Here is a 24682-nt window from a genome sequence, read left to right on the forward strand (position 1 = left end):
AATAATAATGTTGGGTATTTTGTGGTAATATTGAATGTGATCAACATAGAGAGAGAGAGAGAGTAAAGTGGAAATTTGCCACACAGGTGGGGTGTGGATGGGAGGGGACGTATTACTGGTGTTGGTGGTGGAAAATGTGCGCCAGTGAAGGGACGGTGTTTGATCATTACATGACCCACCAAGACTTAATTAAACTGAAAGACTTTGTGACTGTTCTCATGGTGATTAAATAAAAAAAATCATTTAATGCATTAGGCATAAATACTGACTTTCACTATTTCCAGGGTGCACCTGGATTCCGAGGACCTGCTGGACCCAATGGCCTTCCAGGAGAAAAGGTAAATAATTGTAGTTTCTAGTCTCATAAGTGGGCTGGAACGATAGCACAGCAGGTAGGGTGTCTGCCTTGCACGTGGCCGACCCGGGTTAGATTCCTCCGCCACTCTCGGAGAGACTGGCTAGCTACCCGTGACATACTCAATATGTGAAAAACGGTAACAACAGGTCTCACAATTTTTTGTGAGACGTTACTGGTGCTCACTCGAGCAAATCGATGAACAACGCGAGGACAGTGACAGTGAGTCTCATAAGCACTAGTCCTACAGATAGCTAGAATCTTTTCAACAATTTCTTATCAACTAAAACATTGAAAAAAATTGGAATTATAGAAATAGCTCCCAAGGTAAAACAGTGATTCTAATCCAACCTCTATAAACCATTTCCTATCTGTGTAACTAAAACAAGTTCATTCATATCTATGAATTTTGTATCAATTGAAAATTAGCCATACAAATAGATAAACCAAATTCAATACTAATAGATAAACCAAAATACTTACAACTTATTTGAAAATTCTGTGGTATTTTTAAATATTATTTTACATCTTCAAATCTGTTTAATTTAATAAGCTCCGAATATTGGTAAATATTGCTACAATATGCACTAAGTATTTCTTTGCAATATGACAATCTGCACCGATAGATTACTGTGATTCAATACAGTGTGTGAAAAACACACTAAGCAGTTTTCTAGCTGTAACCAAGTGCTATCAATGTCTTGTTCAAAGAAGAATCTTTACATATTGTCAATTTATTTCTTCTCTTAGGGTCCTGCTGGAGAGCGTGGTGGTCCTGGTCCTGCAGGGCCTAGAGGAGTTGCTGGAGAACCTGGTCGAGATGGTCTCCCTGGAGCTCAGGGGATGAGGGTATGAAAAACATTGTTTTAAATGATACTGTCATTGGCTATGAAGAAAGGCAAGTGAAGAATCAAAGAAAACTTAATTCATACTAAACCTGTCATCATTTGAAGACAAAACTACATCCTAGTAAAATGTGAGTTTAGATTGAAGAACATAAAATAGAATACTTAACTAAGACATTTTATAGACAGAAATACAATGTTTACAGCAATGGGACTACATATGTAGTGGAAATTTCAATCATACAATGCATTATTTTAACTACTAGCTTTTCGGTAACTTAAATGTCTGACTTTGATTTAGGGTATGCCCGGAAGCCCAGGAGGACCAGGCAATGATGGGAAACCAGGACCTCCTGTACGTACCTTCTTATGTATCTATTATAATAGTTCAGGAATAATGGAATATGTAATTTGGCCTTTTTTGATATATTTCACAACTTTGATATGTAAACATACATATTGCTTATTTTTGTCAGATTTTTGTCAAACCTCTATTAATGTGTTTTATTTATCTCTCATTAGGGCAATCAAGGAGAAAGTGGTCGACCAGGACCTCCAGGTCCATCTGGTCCCCGAGGGCAGCCCGGTGTCATGGGTTTCCCTGGTCCAAAAGGAAATGATGTGAGTTGACTCATGTATCTCTTTAATATATATTTGACAGAGATTTCTTGTCCAAATGGGTGTGTAGAGATGGACAAATCATGATCTCTACTTCAAAGCACAGAAGAATATTTGATAATAAAATGCTAAGTTAGAAGAGTGCTAATATGCAGATATTTATTTTTAGCATTCTGGGGAAAGGGTGGGAGCATGAAAACATAGTATGTGGACCTAGTCCTAGAAGGTGGTTTTTATTGTGGTTGTAAATATGTGCATGTAATATAAAATTAGAGGGAAATAATATATCACTTTTGAGAATTAATAATTTCCTGGCTATCTCTTTAGGGTGCTCCTGGCAAAAATGGAGAACGAGGTGGGCCTGGTGGGCCTGGACCACAGGTATGGAGAATTTGTTTGTTTCCAGCTTTCTACTGTGAGAAATTTGTCTCTAATGCTATGACTTCTCTATGTCCCTTTTGTTAACTCTGCTTTCCTAACTGCAATTTTTAGGGCCCTGCTGGGAAGAATGGTGAAACTGGACCTCAGGGGCCCCCTGGACCTACTGTAAGTTTATTCCTATAACTTGAAGTTTGAAATGTGTAGAAGTGGAATAGAATTTAGAATTTAGGAATTATAAAATCTCTGGCACTGAATCAGAGTTTGGCATAGCATTGTAAAGTATTGTAAAGCTAATTAATAGCTCAATAAATGATTAACTGAGTTAGATTTATTTTAAATTTTCCATGTCTCTCTTGAGCCATTTCCACAGGTCCAACTATGTCTTCTTAATACCATTAGGATTTAAGTTAAGCCATGAGACTACTAAAGAAACATGAACTCTGCACAAAAAGATGTTTCACAGTGAAAGATTCTCTCTCTCTCTCTCTCTCTCTCTCCTCTATATATATATATATATATATATATATATATATATATTATAGAGCGATAGCACAGCGGTAGGGTGTTTGCCTTGCACACAGCCAACATGGCCGACCCGAGTTCGATTCCTCCGCCCCTCTCGGAGAGCCCGGCAAGCTACCGAGAGTATCTCGCCCGCACGGCAGAGCCTGGCAAGCTCACCGTGACGTATTCGATAGATATGCCAAACACAGTAACAACAAAGTCTCCAATGGAGACGTTACTGGGCCTGCTCGAGTATATGTATATAACATTTATAAAATTTTTTTTGCACAGGGGCCAGCTGGTGACAAAGGAGAATCAGGAGCCCCTGGGCTACCAGGGCCACAAGTAAGAATTTATTATTTAAATGTCATTGGTCCCTTGCTTTTATCAGTACTATTGTTTACTTTATTTTCTTTGACAATATAATTTGTTAACTAACAGTTCAAGTTTTATCTAAGACTCTGGCATATTTCAGAATACAAGTTCAAGTCTGTGACTTTGTCTTCACCCTTGAAAGGCATATTTCCATGCTTTTCCACAATTTGTATAGTATTAAAAATAGTTAAATTGTATAGTTCCATATATTTTAAGTAAACTTATTGTTATGTTATATATAAACTATATATTATGTTACATATGATATGCATATAAATTATGTACTTTATATATTTTTTAAGTTTATATAGCTAAATTCATTATCATAAATTTGCTTTATATACAGCAAAAGTAAATGTAGAAAAAGATAAATATGTTTACAAGATACAGTGATCACCTGTCATTGAATTTTGAAAGCCACAAATTATCTGCCCCTATCAAGAATAATAAAACTGTTTGAACAATTTTCAGAAATGTATGTATGAGAATATTTTTATAGGTAATGTTTGAAATTATCATACAATACAAATATTATTCTTTCTAGGGATTGCCTGGAACCAATGGTCCTCCAGGAGAAAATGGGAAACCTGGTGAACCAGTAAGTTACATACCATCTTTTCAAAAGTAAAAGAACAAATACTAATTATTTTCCAATTATTAACTTATGCATTTTTTCATTTTATGGCATCTTAGTTGCAACATTTAGTCTTCAAATATTGATATAAAAAACTAAGAAAAATTATTGAAATATCACAAATATATGGAAAGTTTGCAGTTTTACCACAAAGGAAGTAGATACCAAAATGAGTAAAAATTATAAATATAATTAATGATGTTTTTGCTTTTATTTATGTAATAGACAATCTGATTGAGATCTAATCAGCTAATGTTAATCGCCTAGGGTCCCAAGGGTGAAGCTGGTGGACCTGGAGTTCCAGGAGGCAAAGTAAATATTGCAAATTATTTTATACTTTCTTCTGCATGTTTTAGAGAAATTTATTAGTAACATATTTCTATTATTTCAAATCAAAATACTAATTTCTAACGGCATTTCAAATGTTCAGTGAATATACTTAGTGCAACTCAAAGTATGTCTTATGTGGGAAAGTGAATTCTGACATGTCCCAGAATTAAGTAGGAGAATTTAATTTCAAAAGAAAAATTCTTTTAGTTCCAAAATATTATATAGAGACCTTTGGGTGGAGTGCAGCAATTGAGACATTTTGTCTATTCTTGGCAGTAGAATTTTTAACAGGGTTGTTGTGTTCCTACACCAGGGTGATGCTGGTTCCCCTGGTGAACGTGGACCTCCTGGAGCAGCTGGTCCTATGGGACCTAGAGGCGCAGCTGGCCCTCCTGGTCCAGAAGGAGGAAAGGTAACTCTACTCCATTCACTTCATTTAGATATTACAAAAATATGTTTCTTTTCTGTGTGTGAGTAATTATGTTTTTCATTCCAGGGCCCTGCTGGTCCCCCTGGAACACCTGGTAATGCTGGCCCTCCTGGTCTGCAAGGGATGCCTGGAGAAAGAGGAGGTCCTGGAGGTCCCGGACCAAAGGGTGACAAGGTACTGACTTTTGTTGACATTGTTAAATACATATAGCACTGGTTAAAGAAGAAACTCATTCACTGTAAAAGTCAATGGTATCACTTTATAGTACTTGATATATCAGAGTACCTTTAATACATAATAATGAACCTTGAAAATTATTATGATTGGGAAATTTTTACTCATAATACTTCTAATTTGATGACATTGATTTTTATTTGACAGGGTGAACCAGGTGGTCCAGGTACTGATGGTGTTCCTGGGAAAGATGGGCCAAGGGTGAGTCCTTACTTGTACTGGAGAGAAACAAGTCTAACATTTATATGATAATAAATACTTAGTCTAGCTGCTCAACTTCTAAATATTTTCCAAATGCTCATTGTGTTCATTTTAGTTTATACTTTGCAATCTACTAGATGTTAGTAAGACTCCAGGGATTTTATTATTAAAATACCTTGTTGGGACCAGAATGATAGTACAGTGGATATTGTACTTGCCTTGCATGCAACAGACCTTGGCACCACATATTGTCCTCTGTCTCCATAATTAATATTGCTTTAGAACGGAGTCAGAGTAAAGCCTGAGTGCTGCCAAGTATGGTCCAAAAGCAAAACAAACAATATTCTAGTTTATACTCATATTAACTGATAATTCTAAGAATAGTTATCTGAGAATTGTAACAATGTGTGGTCAAAATGAGAAGGGAGAGTCATATTAATTCACTAAAATATAAGATAATACTGTTCATAAAAATATTAAATCTAAAAATTGATTAAAAATTTATAATTCTCTGGTGCACTTATGTAACTGAATACTCATTAGCAAGAACACACTATCAAGAGATGAAATATCTTATATAGTCCTTAAGATATCATGAAGAACAAAAAAGGCAAGAATATGAAACATGTGATTCAACTTGAGACTAAAAATTGTTATAGTAGTCTTATATTATTGTATATATGTATTCATTGTGCTGATGGTCATACGAGACTGCTGATAATAAATACAGAGTCACACACAAAACTCAGTGTATGTATAAGTGGTATAATTGAGATAAGTGCTATTGATTGTGCCAATTTTGGCTTTGATGTTATATTATTTTGGTGTTATTATCAACAATAAGAGGGTTTAGGGGAAGTATCAACAGTGTTTCCTTGTATATTTCTTTGAAAGTTTTTGTGAATCTATACCATTTCAACTAAAGGTTTAAAACAAACTAAACAGGAAAATCAAAAGCAATTCTTTTCAATTAGTAAACATCTTATAGATGTGACAATATCAAATAATAGGGTTTAATAGAATCTTATTCTATTACAGGTTTGTACATACATTTAAATGATATTTGCACATATATCATATTCACTAGATTTAATTTAGATATTAATAAGTACTTCAACTTTGAGAGATTAGTGAAACATTATCCTTTTCAAATATAGTTATTTTAATATGAATTATATTAAGCAAAACTTTAATTTTTGAAACTATGAAATTGAAAATATTAATATGAGTAGTGCTACTATGAATAATGGAATGAAGCCTTTTAAATTACAGTCAGCTGAATAAGGCAATGTTCTTTTATTTTAAAAGACATTACTCTAGGATCTTTATAAAACATCTGATTTATCTACAGCAATAGAAAAACAAGTAAACTAATTTCCACTAAATCTTACAGTCTTTAGGGGCCATGTTCATATCATCTTTGCAATATCTACATACTAATTGAGTAGCACATATCTCAAGCCACAAATAATGTCTAATTTGTTAAATGAAAGATAAAACTATATATTATCAGTTTACATTTTTCATAAAAGAGCTATTTATTTTCCAAATTAAAAATGTACTTATATTATCCTTAGGGTCCTACTGGTCCAATTGGCCCTCCTGGCCCAGCTGGCCCGGCTGGAGATAAGGTAATGCTTAATTCTAAAATACTATTTACCACCAAAAATAAATTGCCTTTGACTGTTGGGATGGAGGAAAGTCATTTTCTCTCTCTTTTTTCAGGGTGAAGGTGGTGCCCCTGGACTTCCTGGTGTTGCTGGTCCTCGTGGTGGTCCTGTAAGTATTAAAGACATTTTAAATATGCTTTCTTAAAACCTTATTGAGGCAGCAGTTATTTATGCTTCCTTAGGGAATTTTTTTCCTTGTGGCAATTTTGTGGCATTTTTCGCCACAAGGTCCTTGAGTCTCAATAGTGGGAATTATTTTTTAGAATCATGATATTAAGGGAAGCTGGTGTTCTTAAATCAAATTCACTTGAGACTAATTTTAGTCATACCTTATTTCCTACAGCATGCATATTGAAAAAGTATTAAAATTTTATCAATATATGCTTTTGAATAAATAAACATTTCTAAAATGTACAGGATCTTTACATGAGGTTCCTTGTAGAGTCAAGATCATCTATCTTTAGGTTTACATTGCATAACAAATGTATGGTAATCTCTTCATTCATTTCCCAACTAACTCTTAATAATTTAATGTGCTAATACTTCAACAATTTTAATTATTTTTTCTTGCAAATAAATTGAGAGAGACTGGTATTTAGTAGTAAATTCCTAATATTGTTAAGCTGGAAAGTCTTCAGAGTATGTACTAGAGCTGGGCAGTTTTGCAAACTTCCTGTCTAAAGCATGATTAGGATAAGATGTTGAAAAATGTTTACTATCCATGGAATGATGACTTATCATGACTAATAAGGATTTTACTAATATTTCAGGGGGAGAGAGGTGAACATGGGCCTCCAGGACCAGCTGGCTTCCCTGGTGCTCCAGTAAGTATAAACTTTACAATGTATATGTCTCATCTCCTAGGCTCACTCATTTTCTGAAAAATTACTAAGCAATAGCAGTAGCAACTCCAGATTAAGCCACTGTTTAAACAAGTTGCTTTAGCCACTGTTTTATTCTTTAACCCCATTTTTAATCTTTAAAGATAAATACACAAACATGATTTGCCTTTATGTCTGGCTGATGAGGCTCACATGCTATCTGGAATAATTGGCATTCAGAAAATTGTAAAAGCTCTTCCACTATAAGACCATCCTAAATTAAATGAACTTTAATTTTCTTAGATGAATTTACTGGTGTTCATATTCCAATTCTCAGTCCTTGGACAAATATTTTCTTAATGTGAAGATTCTTGATCATGGCAGGTCGTTAGATGGTCTTCTTTTCTTATCTTATTTCGACATCTGTCCTTCAAAGAATTCTATGTTTTGAAGAAAATTAACAAGTCAAATCAATGCATTGTGAAGGTTTTCTGCTCATACTCTGCTGTGCCTGAATGCAGGGGCAGAATGGTGAGCCTGGTGCTAAAGGAGAACGAGGCGCCCCTGGTGAGAAAGGTGAAGGAGGTCCTCCTGGTGTCGCGGGACCCACTGGTGGTGCTGGGCCAGCTGTAAGTGTTCTTTATTTGTTAAGTCTAGTGAAAAACACATAGGTTTATGAATAATTTGATATTTCATATTGAGAGAACCTGTCAGGATTGGTAGGGCCTTTATATAAACAATCTTCTCAAAACCTCTATGAAGTAACTCAAAAGTCTGTTTGGGGTTTGGGAGATAATGACCCGAATTTTGATTTTGGTGCCATTTTGATAAAAGTACACTTTCGAACTTTATTTCCTATAGGGTCCCCCTGGTCCTCAAGGTGTCAAAGGAGAACGGGGAAGTCCTGGTGGTCCTGTAAGTGCTGAACTTCATAACTTCTAAACTTTATTGAAAAAAAGATTAATTAACATGAAACTATACTAAAAACTCCTCTGCAAGAACAATATCCCAAGAGAGAATAAAATTATGATAGATTACTCATCTCTGAGTTAATGTGAAGAAAAACTAAGCCATGAATAACTCCAATGTGAAATTCATAGCTATCATATTTCTCAGAATATCAACTTGTCTCTTGTCATCCCATTGCTCATCGATTTGCTCAAGTGGGCGCCATTATAGTCTCCATTTGTCCCTGTTGTGTGCTAGTATATATATATATATAAATATATATGTATATATATTTTAAGAAATCTGATAGAATATATATAAATTTCTTGTAATATATATATTCTTTTTTATTCTAAGAAATAAATAGATATTATATTCTAAGAAAAAAATATATATATTGAGTGACCATTTATTTGTTCTACTTTTAAACTTCAAAAATGTTTTTCTGTTTCACAGGGTGCTGCTGGCTTTCCTGGTGCTCGTGGTCTTCCTGGTCCTCCTGGTAGTAATGTAAATATTTTTAAAGTACTTTTTATCTTATACTCCTTGAGGAATAATTCATCTCTGCATCATGATATGAAGATCATTGTCATTATTACTTTATTTTCAATCTCATGTAAAGTTATTTCAATGCATTTGCAATGTGGGAAAGAAGACTTCTACTTAAAAAAATAAAAATTTCAAACACTTTTTTTTTGTAGGGCAACCCAGGCCCCCCTGGCTCTAGTGGTGCTCCAGGCAAGGATGGGCCCCCAGGTCCACCCGGTAGCAGTGGGGCTCCTGGCAACCCTGGTGTGTCAGGACCAAAAGGTGATGCTGGCCCACCAGGAGAGAAGGGATCTCCAGGAAGCCAGGGACCTCCAGTAAGCAGCTTTATTGTTCTATTCATTGATAATATTGTTTCATTCTTAATCTCATGTTCAGTGCAGTAAAATAACCACATAAGAAAGAACTAAAACATCCACATAAGAAAGAACTGAAACATCACTCTGTCTCACAACAGGGAGCTCCAGGCCCACTTGGACTTGCAGGAATTACAGGAGCACGAGGTCTTGCAGGACCACCAGGGATGCCAGGTCCTAGGGGAAGCCCTGGGCCACAGGGTGTCAAGGTGAGTATGAGTAAAAGCATCTTTCCATGGTTTCTTGCTCCCTACCATAGACTGTGGACACTGATGGATTCTTAGAAGAGTAGTATGAACAACTTTCCCTTAATAGAAATAAATGATTAATGCTTTCTGAATTGGAGAACTCTGAATGTTTTTTAAAGGATCCAGAACACAGAAATACAATGCAGATAGTAGGCCAGCCTTGAATGTAAGCAAGTAAATTGATAACACAGAATTGTTTTTTTACCTTCTCATATATTTCTTTTAGGAAATTTGAGAACATTCTTTAGTTTGTTGACTATCAATCAGTCTTTTAGGAGAAAATAAGGAGAGATTTATGAAAGCCATTTATTAATAACAACCTTCCATCGATTCATTCACTTTGTACTTCTGAGTTTCTTTTAGTAATATGATAATATTCTAGTGTTTACTATTCAACTGGACTGGAGCAATAGCACAGCAGGTAGGGTGTTTGCGTTGCAGGCGGCCAACCTTCACCGACCAGAGTTCAGTTCCTCTGCCCCTTCTCATAGAGCCTGGCAAGCTACCAAGAGTATCTTGCCCACACGGCAAAGCCTGGCAATCTACCTGTGACATACACAGTAACAACACAGTTCTATGTGCCAAACACAGTAACAACAAGTCTCATGATGGAGATGTTACTGGGCCTGCTCAAGCAAATTGGTGAACAACAGGAGGACAGTGCAGTGCTACTATTCAACTATCCATTTAGCTAACAGTGCAATGAAGTTGTTTTGTTTTGCTCAGATTTTGACTCCTCGAGCAGTTTTTTAAGCAAAATGTCATATAGTACAATAAAATTAAAATATGGATTTTATATAAATTCAAATGATATGAAATGAAGTATACATGCAATGTTAGGTAAAGTCAAATAGCCAATGTAATCTAATTCTTGTTAGTTTATTATGGCAAATAATTATTTTTTTCTTGCCATACTCTTATACATATATCATATTGGATATATTTTGATAAAGATAATTTAACCATTCAACTCTTTTCTATCAAGAGTCACTTGTCTATATTTCAAAATGATAGAATAAAATAAGTTATCCTAACCTTTGTCTCACTGGTTGGGATGTTGGGATCATTTTCAAAATAAATCAAAATTAAATAATGCAAGGCATTCTCTTAGAAAATAAAGGCACCTGATAACACAATGTTAATTGACATCCAAAGTTAATGCAAGCTGAAAGCTGATGTTTTTCATTCTTTTCTACATAGGGTGAAAGTGGAAAACCAGGACCTAGTGGTCTCAGTGGAGAACGTGGTCCACCTGGTCCGCAAGGTCTTCCTGGTTTGGCCGGTACAGCTGGTGAACCTGGAAGAGATGTAAGTACTGGTTTTTAGGATATATCCAATTATAGTTGCTGACAATTGATTTATGCGATGGTAAGTCAAATTATATCTTAATGTCTAAATGAGTTTGCTAAAAAGTTATTCATTCTCAGACTAGAGTGATAGTATAGGGACTAAAGGCAGAAATTAACTCTTGTTTTATCTCCTGTACTATATGATTCCCCAGCATCATTGGCTATAGTCTTGGAGCTCACTGGGCAGTTTTGGATTGGTAGTGCACACTAGGGCCTAAGCATCAGGAGTTCTCATGACTTAGCCTTGAAGTGCCAATCTAGTTAAGAGTCACAGAAAGGGCGTGGGCCTCCTTGAGAATTATTTGGGAGCAACCCCCCAAAAGAAGGATAATTACTCTCTATTATTAGATATCTTTTCTGCTACAGCTTACAAAAATTTTTATTCATTAAGATCCATTAATGCTTAATCAAAATGAATGATTATTAATGGTTTCTGACTAATAAAGAAACAAACTGGTGTGAGGCGAATTTCCCAATTTGCAACATTCCTTCCTGATGAATATATTCTGGTGCTTCTCTGATTAGTCTTAATTATATATTTTAGTTGTTAGTTTCCGTTAATATTTATCAAGTTCATATCATGCAGGATACGTCTTACACATTGTTTTTCTCCTAATCACATTGCTCTCTCACCCCACTAAATTACAATACTGGATAGATACTCCACGTCTAATTTGGATGTTTTTATCCTATAAAGATTCATTCTCATTGCAATATCTAAGAATTTTTACTCCCAAGGACAAATTTTTTACCTTTTTAGGGTAAGATTTCTCCCAGTGGTAATGCATGCATGTATAGTATCTAAACAGCTGAAAATTACTTGATCTCTTATTTCTCTTTTAAAACCTCAGGGTAACCCTGGATCAGATGGTCTTCCAGGCCGAGATGGTTCTCCTGGTGGCAAGGTATATAGACAAGTACAATAAATCTATATCATTAAAATAAGAGCTACTGCTCATATTTATTTTGGATCTATGAATCTTTCTATAGGGTGATCGTGGTGAAAATGGCTCTCCTGGTGCCCCAGGTGCTCCTGGTCATCCAGGACCCCCTGGTCCTGTTGGTCCCTCTGGGAAGAGTGGTGATAGAGGAGAAACTGTGAGTTTTAGTTTATATCATCTCTCCTGTGTCTATTTTCCTCAATTTCCAAGTGATTAAATAGGGACTTTCTTAGTTTTCTTATTTATATGACCCCTTCTACTGCCCCATGAAGTTATAAATTGGGAATGGATTTAGAAGAAGAAAATAATCCAATCTTTCAAAAATAGTGTGAATGCTATTTATCTATCACAGTGAAATAATTAAATCTTAAATAGACTGAAAGTATACTATTAAATAATTTCTTGTGTGCTTACTATTTTATAAAAAAAATTTCATTTTAGGGCCCAGCTGGTCCTGCTGGAGCTCCAGGTCCTGCTGGCTCCCGTGGTGCTCCTGTAAGTCTTTTTGTTTCTTTTTAACTCACTACAGAATGTAAGAAAATTATATTTTCTGGCACATCCAGGAAAAGGGAATGATTGAACATGTAACTGTGGAAGAAAATTGAAAGTTTTCTTCAAGATACATAAAGAAGTAAATTCAGAATCTAAGATTTTCATAGAAAAGAATAGTAAACAATCAGTTATTGGTATCTCATTCAATTATATCCCTAAATCAAATAACTGCAAAATCAATCTTTATTGCTCATGAATCTCTTTAGTTTTGAGTTTATTATTGGAGATTTATAGCTAATAGATTAGCATAAAATGGACATGAGTCACAAAAGTTGGTTTTTTTTTTCAATGTGAATGTGTGCTTATGACCTTCATTTGAAATGTATTTGTGAAGGGTCCCCAAGGTCCACGCGGTGACAAAGGTGAAACAGGTGAACGCGGATCTAATGGCATCAAAGGACATCGAGGATTCCCTGGTAATCCAGGCTCCCCTGGTGCTCCAGTAAGTGCATTCATTTTGTTGGAACATCCCAGTCAATGTATGTAAACCAGTAATTTAAGAAAATCTCAGTTTGATGGTAGAAAACTTCCTATGTTTAAGAAAACATGCTAAAAAAGGTCAGAAATGGATTTGAGGTTTTAGTTAAATAGTTTAGCACAAGACAATGGAAAGATGAAAGGAAATCATGTCTTAACAAGATGCCCATGTTTCTTGTTCCAAATCTCCTTAAAGTCATTCCTCATACTGGCTTTTCTTTTCCTTTAAGGGCCCTGCTGGCCACCAAGGTGCAGTGGGTAGTCCAGGACCTGCAGGTCCCAGAGTAAGTATCAAAAGAGGACATTGAAAGGTCCATGTTTTTAAATGTGTGCATGTGCACTGCAGAGATTGATATATTCTAGGATTATGATAATATCCTGATCATTTCTTAGGGACCGGTTGGGCCTGGTGGACCTCCTGGCAAAGATGGAACAAGTGGGCATCCAGGTCCTATTGGACCACCTGGGCCTCGGGGTAACAGAGGAGAAAGAGGATCTGAGGTAAGACATCACTTTAGAATATGTATGTTTAATTTGACACCATATTCAGTTTTTCAGAAAATTCAACTTGAATAAGAAAATGAAAAATGACAGTGATTCTCCACACTGGAACTTTGGGCTGGAGCGATAGCACAGCGGGTAGGGCGTTCGCCTTACAAGCAGCCAACATGGCCGACCCGAGTTCGATTCCTCCGCCCCTCTCGGAGAGCCCGACAAGCACAGTAACAACAAAAAGTCTCCAATGGAGACGTTACTGGGCCCGCTCGAGCAAATCGACGATCAACGGGAGGGCCTTTACCTTTCTCGGAGAGCCCGGCAAGCTACCGAGAGTATTCGATATGCCAGACACAGTGCTAACTGAAGAGGGAAAATCCTACTTTCTTGTTTGATCAGAAAAGTCATATCAGAATAATTAGATATGTCCATGAACTCTACCAGTGTTGATATCATGTCAGATATCTTACAATTATGATCCCCATAGTGATTTTCAAGTTTGTAAATAGGTTTTGCTTCTCAAACACCTACTGTTGTCAACAATCCTCATGCCTCTACAGTCCACAACTGTAGTACAAATATGATCAAAACACTTATCCCCACATTGTGACACATTAAGGCACAAGTCAAATGATCAGTACAAAGACACAAATCTAATGACAAATGTGGTATAGTAATTCAGGTTTCCTGCTCTCACCCCTTCGGTCGTGTCTGCATTAGGATTATTTACATAGTTTATATGGAAGGAATCATCTTAGCATAGATTGTTTTGCTCTAACACGGTGATTCTTACACAGTGGAATTGAAAAACATTTTGTGGTAGTGAATGATAGTCACTGTAAGTTATTGTTCTCATTTGGTAACAAAACAAATCTTTATTAAAGTAATTGCAGAGTTATAGCACATTGAATATTTTTGAGGAATCAGTGGACAGCAAACAGGTATAATTCAATGTTGCCTACTCTTACCTTTTTTAGGGTTCTCCAGGTCACCCAGGACTACCTGGCCCTCCTGGACCCCCAGGTGCTCCTGGTCCATGCTGTGGTGGGGCTGCTGCTATCTCTGGTGGTGGAGGTGAAAAAGCTGGTGGGTTTGCTCCATATTATGGAGATGAACCTTTAGAATTAAAAATCAACACGGAAGAGATCATGACCTCACTCAAATCGATCAGTGGACAACTTGAAAACCACATTAGTCCTGATGGTTCTCGTAAACATCCTGCCCGGAACTGCCGAGATCTGAAGTTCTGCCATCCGGAACTCCAGAGTGGTAAGTTGAACATCTTTCATAGTTGCAGAATGGATTGCAGCTTCTATTAAAATCTAGGGGAAATAGCTTACCATTAACAGGGTGTTTTCTAATAGTTCTTAAAGTCAGTTGAATTCTAACTGAGGGAGGACCATGGGCACTTTGAGAGAAGAAGGCTCAATAGCTATATGCCAATACCATAAACTATCAATAAATAAAATATTACTTATTTATGTTGTTTATTCATTAATATGATTTATCAAAAATAAGCTTAAGATATAAATGTTGGGTGCAAAGTTATAAAAGAAATGTAAAACAATGATTCCAAATATTCCAAATGTGGACCAGGAGATAGTTCAAAAGTCTAGGGTACAAACTTTGCAGAGACCCTGGTTCAGTCTCTGGAATTGCCACATGCCCAAACACCACATGGAATGATTTTGAGCACTAAGGCAGGAGTAGCTTCTGAGCACTGCCAGGTATGGCCCAGAACTAAAACATCAATAAATAAGTGTGAAAAAATTAAGAATTTTGTCTTAATAAATTTGAATTATTTATATAAGTCTTTTCTCTGGACAAAATGTATGCAATGTAACAGTTTTCAACTTAAAACAATTTATTGCAATTTATTTCTAATGAAATTTAACTTTGTGATAAATTGAAGCACCAAATTTTAAATTAAAAAGAAAGCAATTGGATAACATTAAAGAATATTGTATGAAATGTAATTAAATATTGCAATAATATAAAGCTTTTTAATATATAGGGATATCTTTATATGAATGAAAAAAATTATTTCAGGTTTTTAGTACCTTGACATGAAACATTGATTTTGTTAAAAATAATTTCTAGAAATTAGAGGATAACTATTAATATGGGGAAGTAGTAGATATATTCTAATCAGGACATTAATCCGATCAGAACATTAGCTTGTATTATTAAGCAAACCCACATTAAACAGTCATCCTTTTAAGAGACCGATTTCAGTAAGTACAATAATCCAATTGAAATGACTTGAATCTATTTTCAAGACACTTCTTGTATATGGCACTTTCCAATTTTTATAGCTATTTTAGCTCAATCATTTCCTATAGTTTTTCTCCATTATGCTATATTACAAAATAAAAGCATATAGACAGTCAACATAATAAACGTATTATCAGGTAAACAAATTTATTCTGGTCCAAAACGCATTTTAGAATATTATAACCAGTTATCATTACTGTTTTTTGTGACTCTTCAGGAGAATATTGGGTTGATCCTAATCAAGGTTGCAAGATGGATGCTATTAAGGTATTCTGTAATATGGAGACTGGAGAAACATGTATAAATGCCAGTCCTTCAAGTGTTCCACGTAAGAACTGGTGGAAAGATTCTGGTGCTAAGAAACATGTTTGGTTTGGAGAAACCATGGATGGTGGATTTCAGGTAAGAAAAAATATACCAATTATTATTTAGCTAAACCTTACCTACTTTTTCCAGCTTTATTTGGATCCATTTTAATAAATAAAGGAGACCAAGTGATTCACTTGATTGATTATAGCTAGACTATATTTGCATGAAACTATCTTTTAGTTCTTAAATTCCTCTCAACTCCAACAGTTTTTTATATATGCAATAATATATTATTAATGTATGAAATATTCATGCATAAAATGTAAGAACAAACTTCATTATGATGACGGTACTACACTGCATTGCTGCCTTACAGACAGTTGTAACTGAAATATTTCATTAGTTTTATTTTTTACCTATCACAGTTTAACTACGGCAATCCTGATCTTCCTGAAGATGTCCTTGATGTCCAGCTGGCTTTCCTCAGACTTCTTTCTAGCCGGGCCTCCCAGAACATCACATATCACTGTAAGAATAGTATTGCCTACATGGATCATGCCAGTGGGAATGTAAAGAAAGCGCTGAAACTAATGGGATCAAATGATGGAGAATTCAAGGCTGAAGGAAACAGTAAATTCACATACACAGTTCTGGAGGACGGTTGCACTGTAAGTAACATTTTAATAAGTGTGGGTCTTAATGAGTTCAGCATTTCCAATTTGATCACACAATTTTGAAAAGAAGAAATAAAAATAATGAAGGTAAATGAAAGCATTTGGTATGACTTATATGGATTCTACTGATTTTTTTCAAGCAATGCTAAATACCACAAATACCACTTTTCTCAACATCCAGGTTAAACCAGTAGATAGAAATTGAAATTTAAATCTGTAAAATAAATTTTAATGATATATTCTAGATAATTACAAGAGTTTGTGTTTGATTGCTTTGCTAGTATATAAACTTTTAATATATAAAATCTATGATTTTTCTTGGAATTTTAGACTTTATCACCAAACCCTTATTATAGTTTATGAAAAGAGTGAAAATTAATTTATCATTTATCAGATTCCATTTTGAGAGATCTGGTTACTTCTTATTTAACTAATTCTGTATCTAAGGAATAACCAAAAACAGACCACCTGAGAATAAACTGTCTACAACAACCTTCCTACTGAGTTTACCCTAAAATATAATGAGACTCTCAGTTGTTAATATAAGATTTAGCTACTTTGAGGATTATAACTTTAAAGTAGAGCAGGTCTCATATAAATGAAAAATAAAAGGACAAGTTGACAACTTTCTTCAAACAAAAATTGTTTCTTTTAAATTTGTTAGTCTAAATATATAATATCTAACTTAGTATTATGATCATTAATTTGTTTTTCTCTTTTATTTGCAGAAACACACTGGGGAATGGGGCAAGACCGTCTTTGAATATAGAACACGCAAGGCTATGAGACTACCTATTATAGATTTTGCACCCTATGATATTGGTGGTCCTGATCAAGAATTTGGTGTGGACATTGGCCCTGTTTGCTTTTTGTAAACCAAACTCTATCTGAAACCCCAGCAAACAATTTCACACTCCATATGTGTTCTTCTTGTTCTAATCTTGTCAACCAGTACAAGTGCCCAACTAAATTGCGGTTATTTATTTCCAAAAGTTTTGGAAACAGTATAATTTGGCCAAGAAAACAAAAAAAAGGGATACTTTGTTTTGCTGTTACAACAAATACAGTTCAAATCCTTTCTGTTCTATTTTTTTACCAATTCCAATTTCAAAATGTCTCAATGGTGCTATAATAAATAAACTTCAACACTCTTACAATAACACGGCGTTACATTCTTTGAATCCTAGCCCATTTGCTAAGCAATGACTTTGCTTACCACTAAAAGATAACCTTTCTTTTTGAAAGAATCAAACATAAAATTAGAAAAGACTTTCCTGTTTCAACTACCTCAACCTGGTCATAAACACATGAATTTTATAAGTCCAGAAGATGAAAAACAAAGTTGTATAAATTGGCAAAATTGGTGACTTTAATTGGTTAATTTGTTTAAATAGTGGCCAAAAATGTAGAGTGTAATGCAAGAATTTAAAGAAATATTTTTAAAGCCACTATTTTAATTCTGAATATCCACTATGTTTAAAGGTGCTTTTTTTCCTTTGTGGGTCATTGCTGGTCAAAATTACCAATATTTGGGAAGGTTTTAAAGACAGATGTTATGGTGCTAACATACTTTAAAAACTAAGATCAGAATTATTTCCTTGCATTCAAAACATAAATAAAATCCATTTGTATGTGTCTCCTGCCAAAAAAGATTTATTGGCTTGTCATTTCAGGGGACTTTCCTCTCCCTTTGTCCTGTAAAAGTCAACAACAACAACAACAAAACAAATTATGAGGCTGCTTTGTCATAATAACACAGAGAATGTGTTGAATTTTAACTTGTAAGCTTGTATGTGGTTGTTGATCTTTTTTTCTTACAGACACCCATAATAAAATATCATGATAAAAACATCCTTGTATTTGTCACTTTTTATAGATGTTGCAAATTCTTGTCTATGCTCAGGAACTCTGGAGAATTTTCTCTAAAAAGCTTATTTTAACTCTAATAATATAATATTAACAAGTATATGTATGTATGTATGCATACATATGGATATAGCATGAATATAGTATATGAACATAACAAATATATCTACATATAATATCAATAATATAACTGATGTTCAAATTAGAAATAAAGCTCACTAGGGGAATCTTCCACATTTATATCATACTTGTAAAAATTTGGAAGCATATTAACAGCTAAAAAGTATTGTATTTGAGTCATTTTCTGGAGATAGTAACAATAAATTAAGGTGTTTCCAAGGTGGAGTAATCAGGAAGAAATATACTGATAATTTATTAGGAAATAAGTAAAGTCTGATGACACTGATATTGCTATTAGGAGTAATGGTAAATTTATTCTCTTATGACACACACATTCCTCTTGAATCAGTCCCTTTTATACTATCATACTTTTACTCTTTCTGTTACCTGAAATGAAAATGATATAATCTTTCACATTTAATTATACAATTTGAAATTTGATCAGTCTCTATTAGCTATAAAAATACTTTCCAAAATATCATCAATTTTTCAAACCATTAGTTCTTTTATTCTCCATACTACAGGCAACCACTGTTAAATTTCTTGGGCACCTTTACAGAAAAATATATTGTGTAAACTCAAAAAAGACAGCAGCGGCGGTGGCTCTGTCTCTCCTGCCACCCTTATTCGGTAGTCTCACACTGCTTCCCCACCCCGGTGAGGTCGATGGTGATGGGCATGAGAAAGAAGGAAACGAGGGCCAGGCTGGTCGGTCTTGGTTGCCCTAAGACCATCCTCTCTCTCCACTCCTGTCTCTGTCCTCTGCCTTCTCTCCTGCTTCTTCCTCCCCCATGTTACTTCATTCTCCTTCTCAATCTCCCTTCATCCTCCTTCTTTGGAGTCTCGATTCTAATTTTGATTCCCCAGCCCACTCTTACAGTACTGTTAAATCCCAAAGCATGAAGGGTTGGGGTAATAATTACTCATAGGTGTGGTCACAATCAATAGGGGTAGAATTCTTTCCCTTGGGGAAAGCTGCTTCTAGGACAGATACTCTCTCAGCAGGACGACCCACCCTGGAGCGGAACCCCTGGGTATGTTCCTCCTCTCTTTGTCCAACAAACATATAGGCATATATAATATAAATCATTTTGTATGGATACAGTAAGAAAGACCTTAAACTTATAGAATTGCCCTCCTAGGGCCATCTCGATCTCAGACTATAGTGCTCAGGCCAGATAGTCTTTCCTACCCCTAGCAGGGTCCTACTCTCATCATTACTTTTGGATAATGACAGCATTTGTCTATGATAAAGCTCTTAAATTATAGTTAAGAATTATGGCACTTTGGCCTGGCCCATTTCGATGCCAGGGTAGCTCACCGCTTGCTCTGGGTCCATTCAGTCCCTCATTGGCACCCTGAGTTTGGGGTGTTAGGAACTAAGGGCAACTGAGGCTTAAGTCGAGAAAGCAGATGTCTGGGAGTGAATAATATTCAAAGCAATTAAATCCTAAGTTACAAAAGCATAATATCAACTGTCTCTCTGTATCTATACAAAAAGGACATTGCAATAAACTATTCAAAAGACATAAGGAGAGGAGAAAGGCAATATTTCACTCATACATATAAAATCATAGATTTCTGAGGAATCTAACCTTACAAGTTAACAGAATCTGGTTAGGTAAAAGCTGATTAACTGGATGGGGAGGAGAGCATAGAGAAGTGGTTACAGATAAACGAAGGAATGGGAGTGATTCGGGAGCACTGTGATGGGTGTAACCTAATAAACCTAAGTTCCTTGTGGAGAAAGGGAGAAAGGACAAAGCAATGTCATGCTACAATATATAATATATAGTATAGATACATCATCCTTTGTGTGCACAAGCAAAATAAAAATTCATTTCTTGACCTTTATTTTAGACACTTCCAAGTCAGAAATATTTGACTAAGTAATTGCATCACTCTGACACTGACTGCCCTACCTCCCTCTTTCATGAATAAGGGCCATTATGATTACTGCACTGGGCTCAGGTGCATAATTCATTACACTCTTCCTAGCTCAAGGATGGTTAATTAAAGAACTTAATTTAAGCTATGATTTTAGTTCTGTCTTACCTTTCCACATAACATAACATATATTTACAGTCTCTATGGGTTAGTATGTGGGCATACTTAGTGGTCCTGGTTCTGCACTAAGGAATTATTACTAGTGTTGCTCAAGGCACAAGGAACCAAATAGGGTTCTGGAGATGAAAACTGAGTAAATCAGTGGTGCACAAAGCAAATGTGCTACTTGTGGTACTATCACTCCATCCCTAATTTTGCCTTTCTTGAGATATTAAGTACCTATAAGAAAAGACCAGCTCTCCTAAACCTCACTCTTTCACAGCTTATTATAACTAGTTTTGTAACTAGAATCAGAGTTGAGAATACTCAGTGAAGGATGAATAATTAAATTATTGATCTCAGAAAGAAAAATAAAGTGAAAGTGCAGATTTAATTAATTTATGTTGCCCAAAATCTAAGCAATCAGTGTGATATTGAATGCTATGTCACTGGTGAACGAGAACTGCTCAGTTCAAGTAAGGAAAAATTTATCAATATATTGTAGAAAGGTTATAATGCTAACATTATTTATTTTGCAAGGTTAGGGATATGGTTGAGTAGTACAGAACCTATCTTATATGTGTGAGTCCATGGGTTTGACTCCCAGCACCAAAAGTACAAAAAACAAAGATCAAACAAACAAAAGAACTATGATCGCTTAACAAAATTAGATCCCACAGAGAGCCCCCCAAAAATGAATTTGAAAAAATTTACCAGCTTTTTGGGAAATGGAGATGGTCTCAAAAAACTTAAGATATAGAAAAGGTCATCATATTTAATACACCATCAAATTTTAAAACTATATTCTCAAGATGAGTCACCAAAGTCTTGAAAAAATACAGTGAGATATTTGTCAACACCTTTTGAAACTTTATATTTTTTTTAATCTGGTGATGAAATGAGACCCCTCAACGTAAAAAAAAAAGCTAAAATAACTTTTTTTTTCTTAGTGTTGCTGTTCCAGGTCAAAGGGCATCTTGATTACCATAAATAAAGTTAGAATAACTGCAACAGAGAGCAAGAATAACAGGGTTTGGCAACAACAACAAAATAATCCTCCCAGAAATGTCTTTAATACTGGCTTGTGGCAAATGTACAGTAGGCCTATCAGATGCCTTCTCAATCCTTTTGGCTTCTTATAAAGAATAATGGTCAAGCATTTTAATACAGGTTTGAAGAGAACTTACCTGAAAATCACATAGACTCTTTGTCTTACAGATTTCAGACTGTTGGTACACAGAGCTAACACTAATCACTCTAACAGATTGCAAATTGGAAGAAATAGAGCAGAAACAAAACTAATGACCATGAAGAAAGCAGTCTGGGCCACTTTAGATATATCAATTAATGCATTGTTACCTTCTTATAAAATATTGTATTTTTATTTTACTAAAAATATATGAAGAATGAGCACGCAAATCTACATAGGTAGGAAAAAGGAAGACTAATATTTTTGCTCTCTAATATTTTTAAGCTAATATTTTAGCTCTTTAACAGCCTCATATTAGGACTAGGGATGTAACTCAGTCATAAGCTAATACCTTACATTCTTGAAGACTAGAGTTCAATCCCTTGTATTTCAGAAGCCAGACAAAACAAAGCAAAACAAAACAAGAAAAAACAAACTAGAAGAAAAAAGAATTAACAACTTTTCTTCTGGGCTGAAGAGATAGTCACGACCACCCTGTTGTTCGTCGATTGCCTCAAGCAGGCCCCAGTAAGGTCTCCTTCGTCCTAGTACTGAGATTTTAAAAAGTGCCATATTCAAGGCTTTTTTCAGGGTTAGGAGAATGAGACCCATAAATGTTACTGGTATTTGGCATATTGGGTACGCCACGGGGAGTTTGCCAGACTCTGCTGTATGGGCAGGTAAAATTTGGTAACCTGCCAGGTTGTCCAAACTAAGAATAAGATGTCCCGCGGCCACATTCGTGGCCTGTGCTTCTGGGAGCTGGATTTTATAGTCTCTGGGTCTTGGCTGTTGATGGGAGCTGGGGGTCAGATGGTGGGTGTGACCCCTGCCTACTGAAAGATAGAGGATCTGGGTTGAGGATGCCTAGCCCAGACCCGAGCAGGCCTGGGGATCTCAGCCCCGGACCCACATGCCTTTGCTCCTCTGCCGGTACCTTCATGCCTGTGGAGAGTGGTCTCAGGATGGTGGTGGCTGGTTCTGGAAGTCTTTGGCTGCAGGAGCTCTGTTCGGGGCGGGGAGGGAAACTCAACCCGCCCCCCTCCAAGGGGCGCCCCCGGCAAGAACAGCCAGGCGCGGGGGCAGATAGTACAGGGATTAAAGCACTGCCTTGCATGCCTTGATCCTAGTTTGATCCCAAGCACTACATAAGCTCTTGAGTATCACCACGGGAGAATCCTGAGACTGACACCAGGAGTAGCAACAACTTCTGGGTGTGGCTCCAAAACACAAAACAAATAAGCAATCTGATGTTAGAGCTAATTCTCTAGACTAGGACAGTAAGCATTCAGTATTTACTATAATTTCTCTAAGAATGAGTCAAAGGTACCATATTAGTGTTTTACTCGTAAAATAAAACTTTATATTTTGTAGGGATTATGAGGAAAAATTATAAATGGTAATAAATTTCTAGGAACTCAGATTATCTAAATGGTAGTTTTGATCATACTTTTAGGATTATTTTGGTTAATTAATACACCAAAATGAAAGCAGGATACATTTATTTAGTAACTCATAATGTCATAAGACGTTTATGGAGTTTTTAATATGCACCAAACACCAGGAATTTAAGTTATTCTGCTAATTTCCTCACTTTTCTGGAAAGTTCCTTTCCTGATGTTTTCCTCTATCCAGTCATTAGAATGGCCTTTGTTATGCTAGTATCTCTAACTGATAATCCCATCTATTTTAGCAACTTCAGTACCATTTTAACTCACAAATTTACATTTACATTTTGTGGAACTTTAGCTTTTTTCCCTCCTTCCCTCCTTTTCTCTCTCCTTTCCTTCCTTCCTCTCTTCCTTCCTTCCTTCCTTCCTTCCTTCCTTCCTTCCTTCCTTCCTTCCTTCCTTCCATTTCTTCTTTCTTTTGTTCTTTCTTCTACTCTTCTTTTTTTCTTTTCCTACACCTGGTGATTCAGGGGGTGCTCAGGACTTACTCCTATTTCAGCATTAGGGAATTACTCCTGATGGGAATTGAGAGACCATATAAAGTCCTGGGGATTGAACCAATTGGTCATGTGCAAGGCAAATGTCTTATACAATGCACTATATTATTCTGACTCTGCTCAAGTATCTTTCTTAAAACAAATATATGAACTTCTAAAAGGTGTCATTTCAGGTAAAGAGAACAGCAAGTGTTTTAAATGAAGGAACACAATATACTCTTGGTATTCTTAATGAATAAAAAAGGTTAGAGTTCACACTTGGGAGAGTGGTAGTTGAGAAGAGCAAATAAATAGAGGCTTCAGATTGCACGGAATAAGAAGGATAACCATAGGTTAGCCTGAGATACCCACAGCCTAGTATATTTTTTTTTGTAATATACATTTAGCATTTTTAAATTTTCAAAGTATTTTGATTAGAGGACATATGATCATCTTCTTATTGTCGATATTATTTGTCCATAGTGAGTTTTTTACCTTTGCTGTGGGTAATTAGAATAAACTACTCAACAGATGCATGACATGTTTCAGTTTACAGCTGTATAGACATGAATCTCTGAAATATATTAGCAGTACATGGTAATTCTATAGGCGATTACAAGAGTGGAAGGAACAAGCTGTAGGTGAATTCTATATCTATCTTCACTACAGAAATAGCAATAAATGCTAGTAGTTCAGTGTGGAAAAAAAGTTTGTTAAAAAGAAATGTAGGAGCGTAAATTCAAAGTTTTGGTGTGAGTCAGTCACAGTCACAGTTCTCCCCTTGTTCATCGATTTGCTCGAGCGGTCCCAGTAACATTGTGAGAGACTTGTTGATCTGAGTAACTGAAAGAATAATAGAATGTCAATAGTTGAGATGAAGAAACCATAAAATAAAAATATCTGGGAACCCAATTTCAAATTGAGCACAATAATATTTATTTTGCTTGGGGGCACACCTGGGGGGTGC

General features: G+C 35.6%; 1 protein-coding gene across 1 annotated transcript in view; it reads left to right on the forward strand.

The window, feature by feature from the left end:
• The window catches only part of COL3A1 (collagen type III alpha 1 chain), a 40050-nt gene extending 21638 nt beyond the window's left edge, over positions 1 to 18412 (forward strand). The window contains exons 21-51 of the mRNA XM_056111888.1: positions 285 to 338; positions 1106 to 1204; positions 1502 to 1555; positions 1723 to 1821; positions 2146 to 2199; positions 2311 to 2364; positions 2995 to 3048; positions 3623 to 3676; positions 3980 to 4024; positions 4356 to 4454; positions 4539 to 4646; positions 4854 to 4907; positions 6485 to 6538; positions 6633 to 6686; positions 7348 to 7401; positions 7920 to 8027; positions 8260 to 8313; positions 8803 to 8856; positions 9048 to 9209; positions 9350 to 9457; positions 10697 to 10804; positions 11697 to 11750; positions 11836 to 11943; positions 12228 to 12281; positions 12673 to 12780; positions 13046 to 13099; positions 13209 to 13316; positions 14288 to 14579; positions 15802 to 15986; positions 16319 to 16561; positions 17296 to 18412. Coding sequence (XP_055967863.1) covers positions 285 to 338; positions 1106 to 1204; positions 1502 to 1555; positions 1723 to 1821; positions 2146 to 2199; positions 2311 to 2364; positions 2995 to 3048; positions 3623 to 3676; positions 3980 to 4024; positions 4356 to 4454; positions 4539 to 4646; positions 4854 to 4907; positions 6485 to 6538; positions 6633 to 6686; positions 7348 to 7401; positions 7920 to 8027; positions 8260 to 8313; positions 8803 to 8856; positions 9048 to 9209; positions 9350 to 9457; positions 10697 to 10804; positions 11697 to 11750; positions 11836 to 11943; positions 12228 to 12281; positions 12673 to 12780; positions 13046 to 13099; positions 13209 to 13316; positions 14288 to 14579; positions 15802 to 15986; positions 16319 to 16561; positions 17296 to 17442 — 2937 coding nt within the window. The 3' untranslated portion in view covers positions 17443 to 18412. The remainder of the gene's footprint in view (positions 1 to 284; positions 339 to 1105; positions 1205 to 1501; positions 1556 to 1722; positions 1822 to 2145; positions 2200 to 2310; positions 2365 to 2994; positions 3049 to 3622; positions 3677 to 3979; positions 4025 to 4355; positions 4455 to 4538; positions 4647 to 4853; positions 4908 to 6484; positions 6539 to 6632; positions 6687 to 7347; positions 7402 to 7919; positions 8028 to 8259; positions 8314 to 8802; positions 8857 to 9047; positions 9210 to 9349; positions 9458 to 10696; positions 10805 to 11696; positions 11751 to 11835; positions 11944 to 12227; positions 12282 to 12672; positions 12781 to 13045; positions 13100 to 13208; positions 13317 to 14287; positions 14580 to 15801; positions 15987 to 16318; positions 16562 to 17295) is intronic.
• The last annotated feature ends 6270 nt before the right edge of the window (positions 18413 to 24682 follow it).

Source organism: Sorex fumeus, unplaced genomic scaffold (assembly GCF_029834395.1).
Source record: "Sorex fumeus unplaced genomic scaffold, SorFum_2.1 ptg000014l, whole genome shotgun sequence".
Lineage (NCBI taxonomy): Eukaryota > Metazoa > Chordata > Mammalia > Eulipotyphla > Soricidae > Sorex > Sorex fumeus.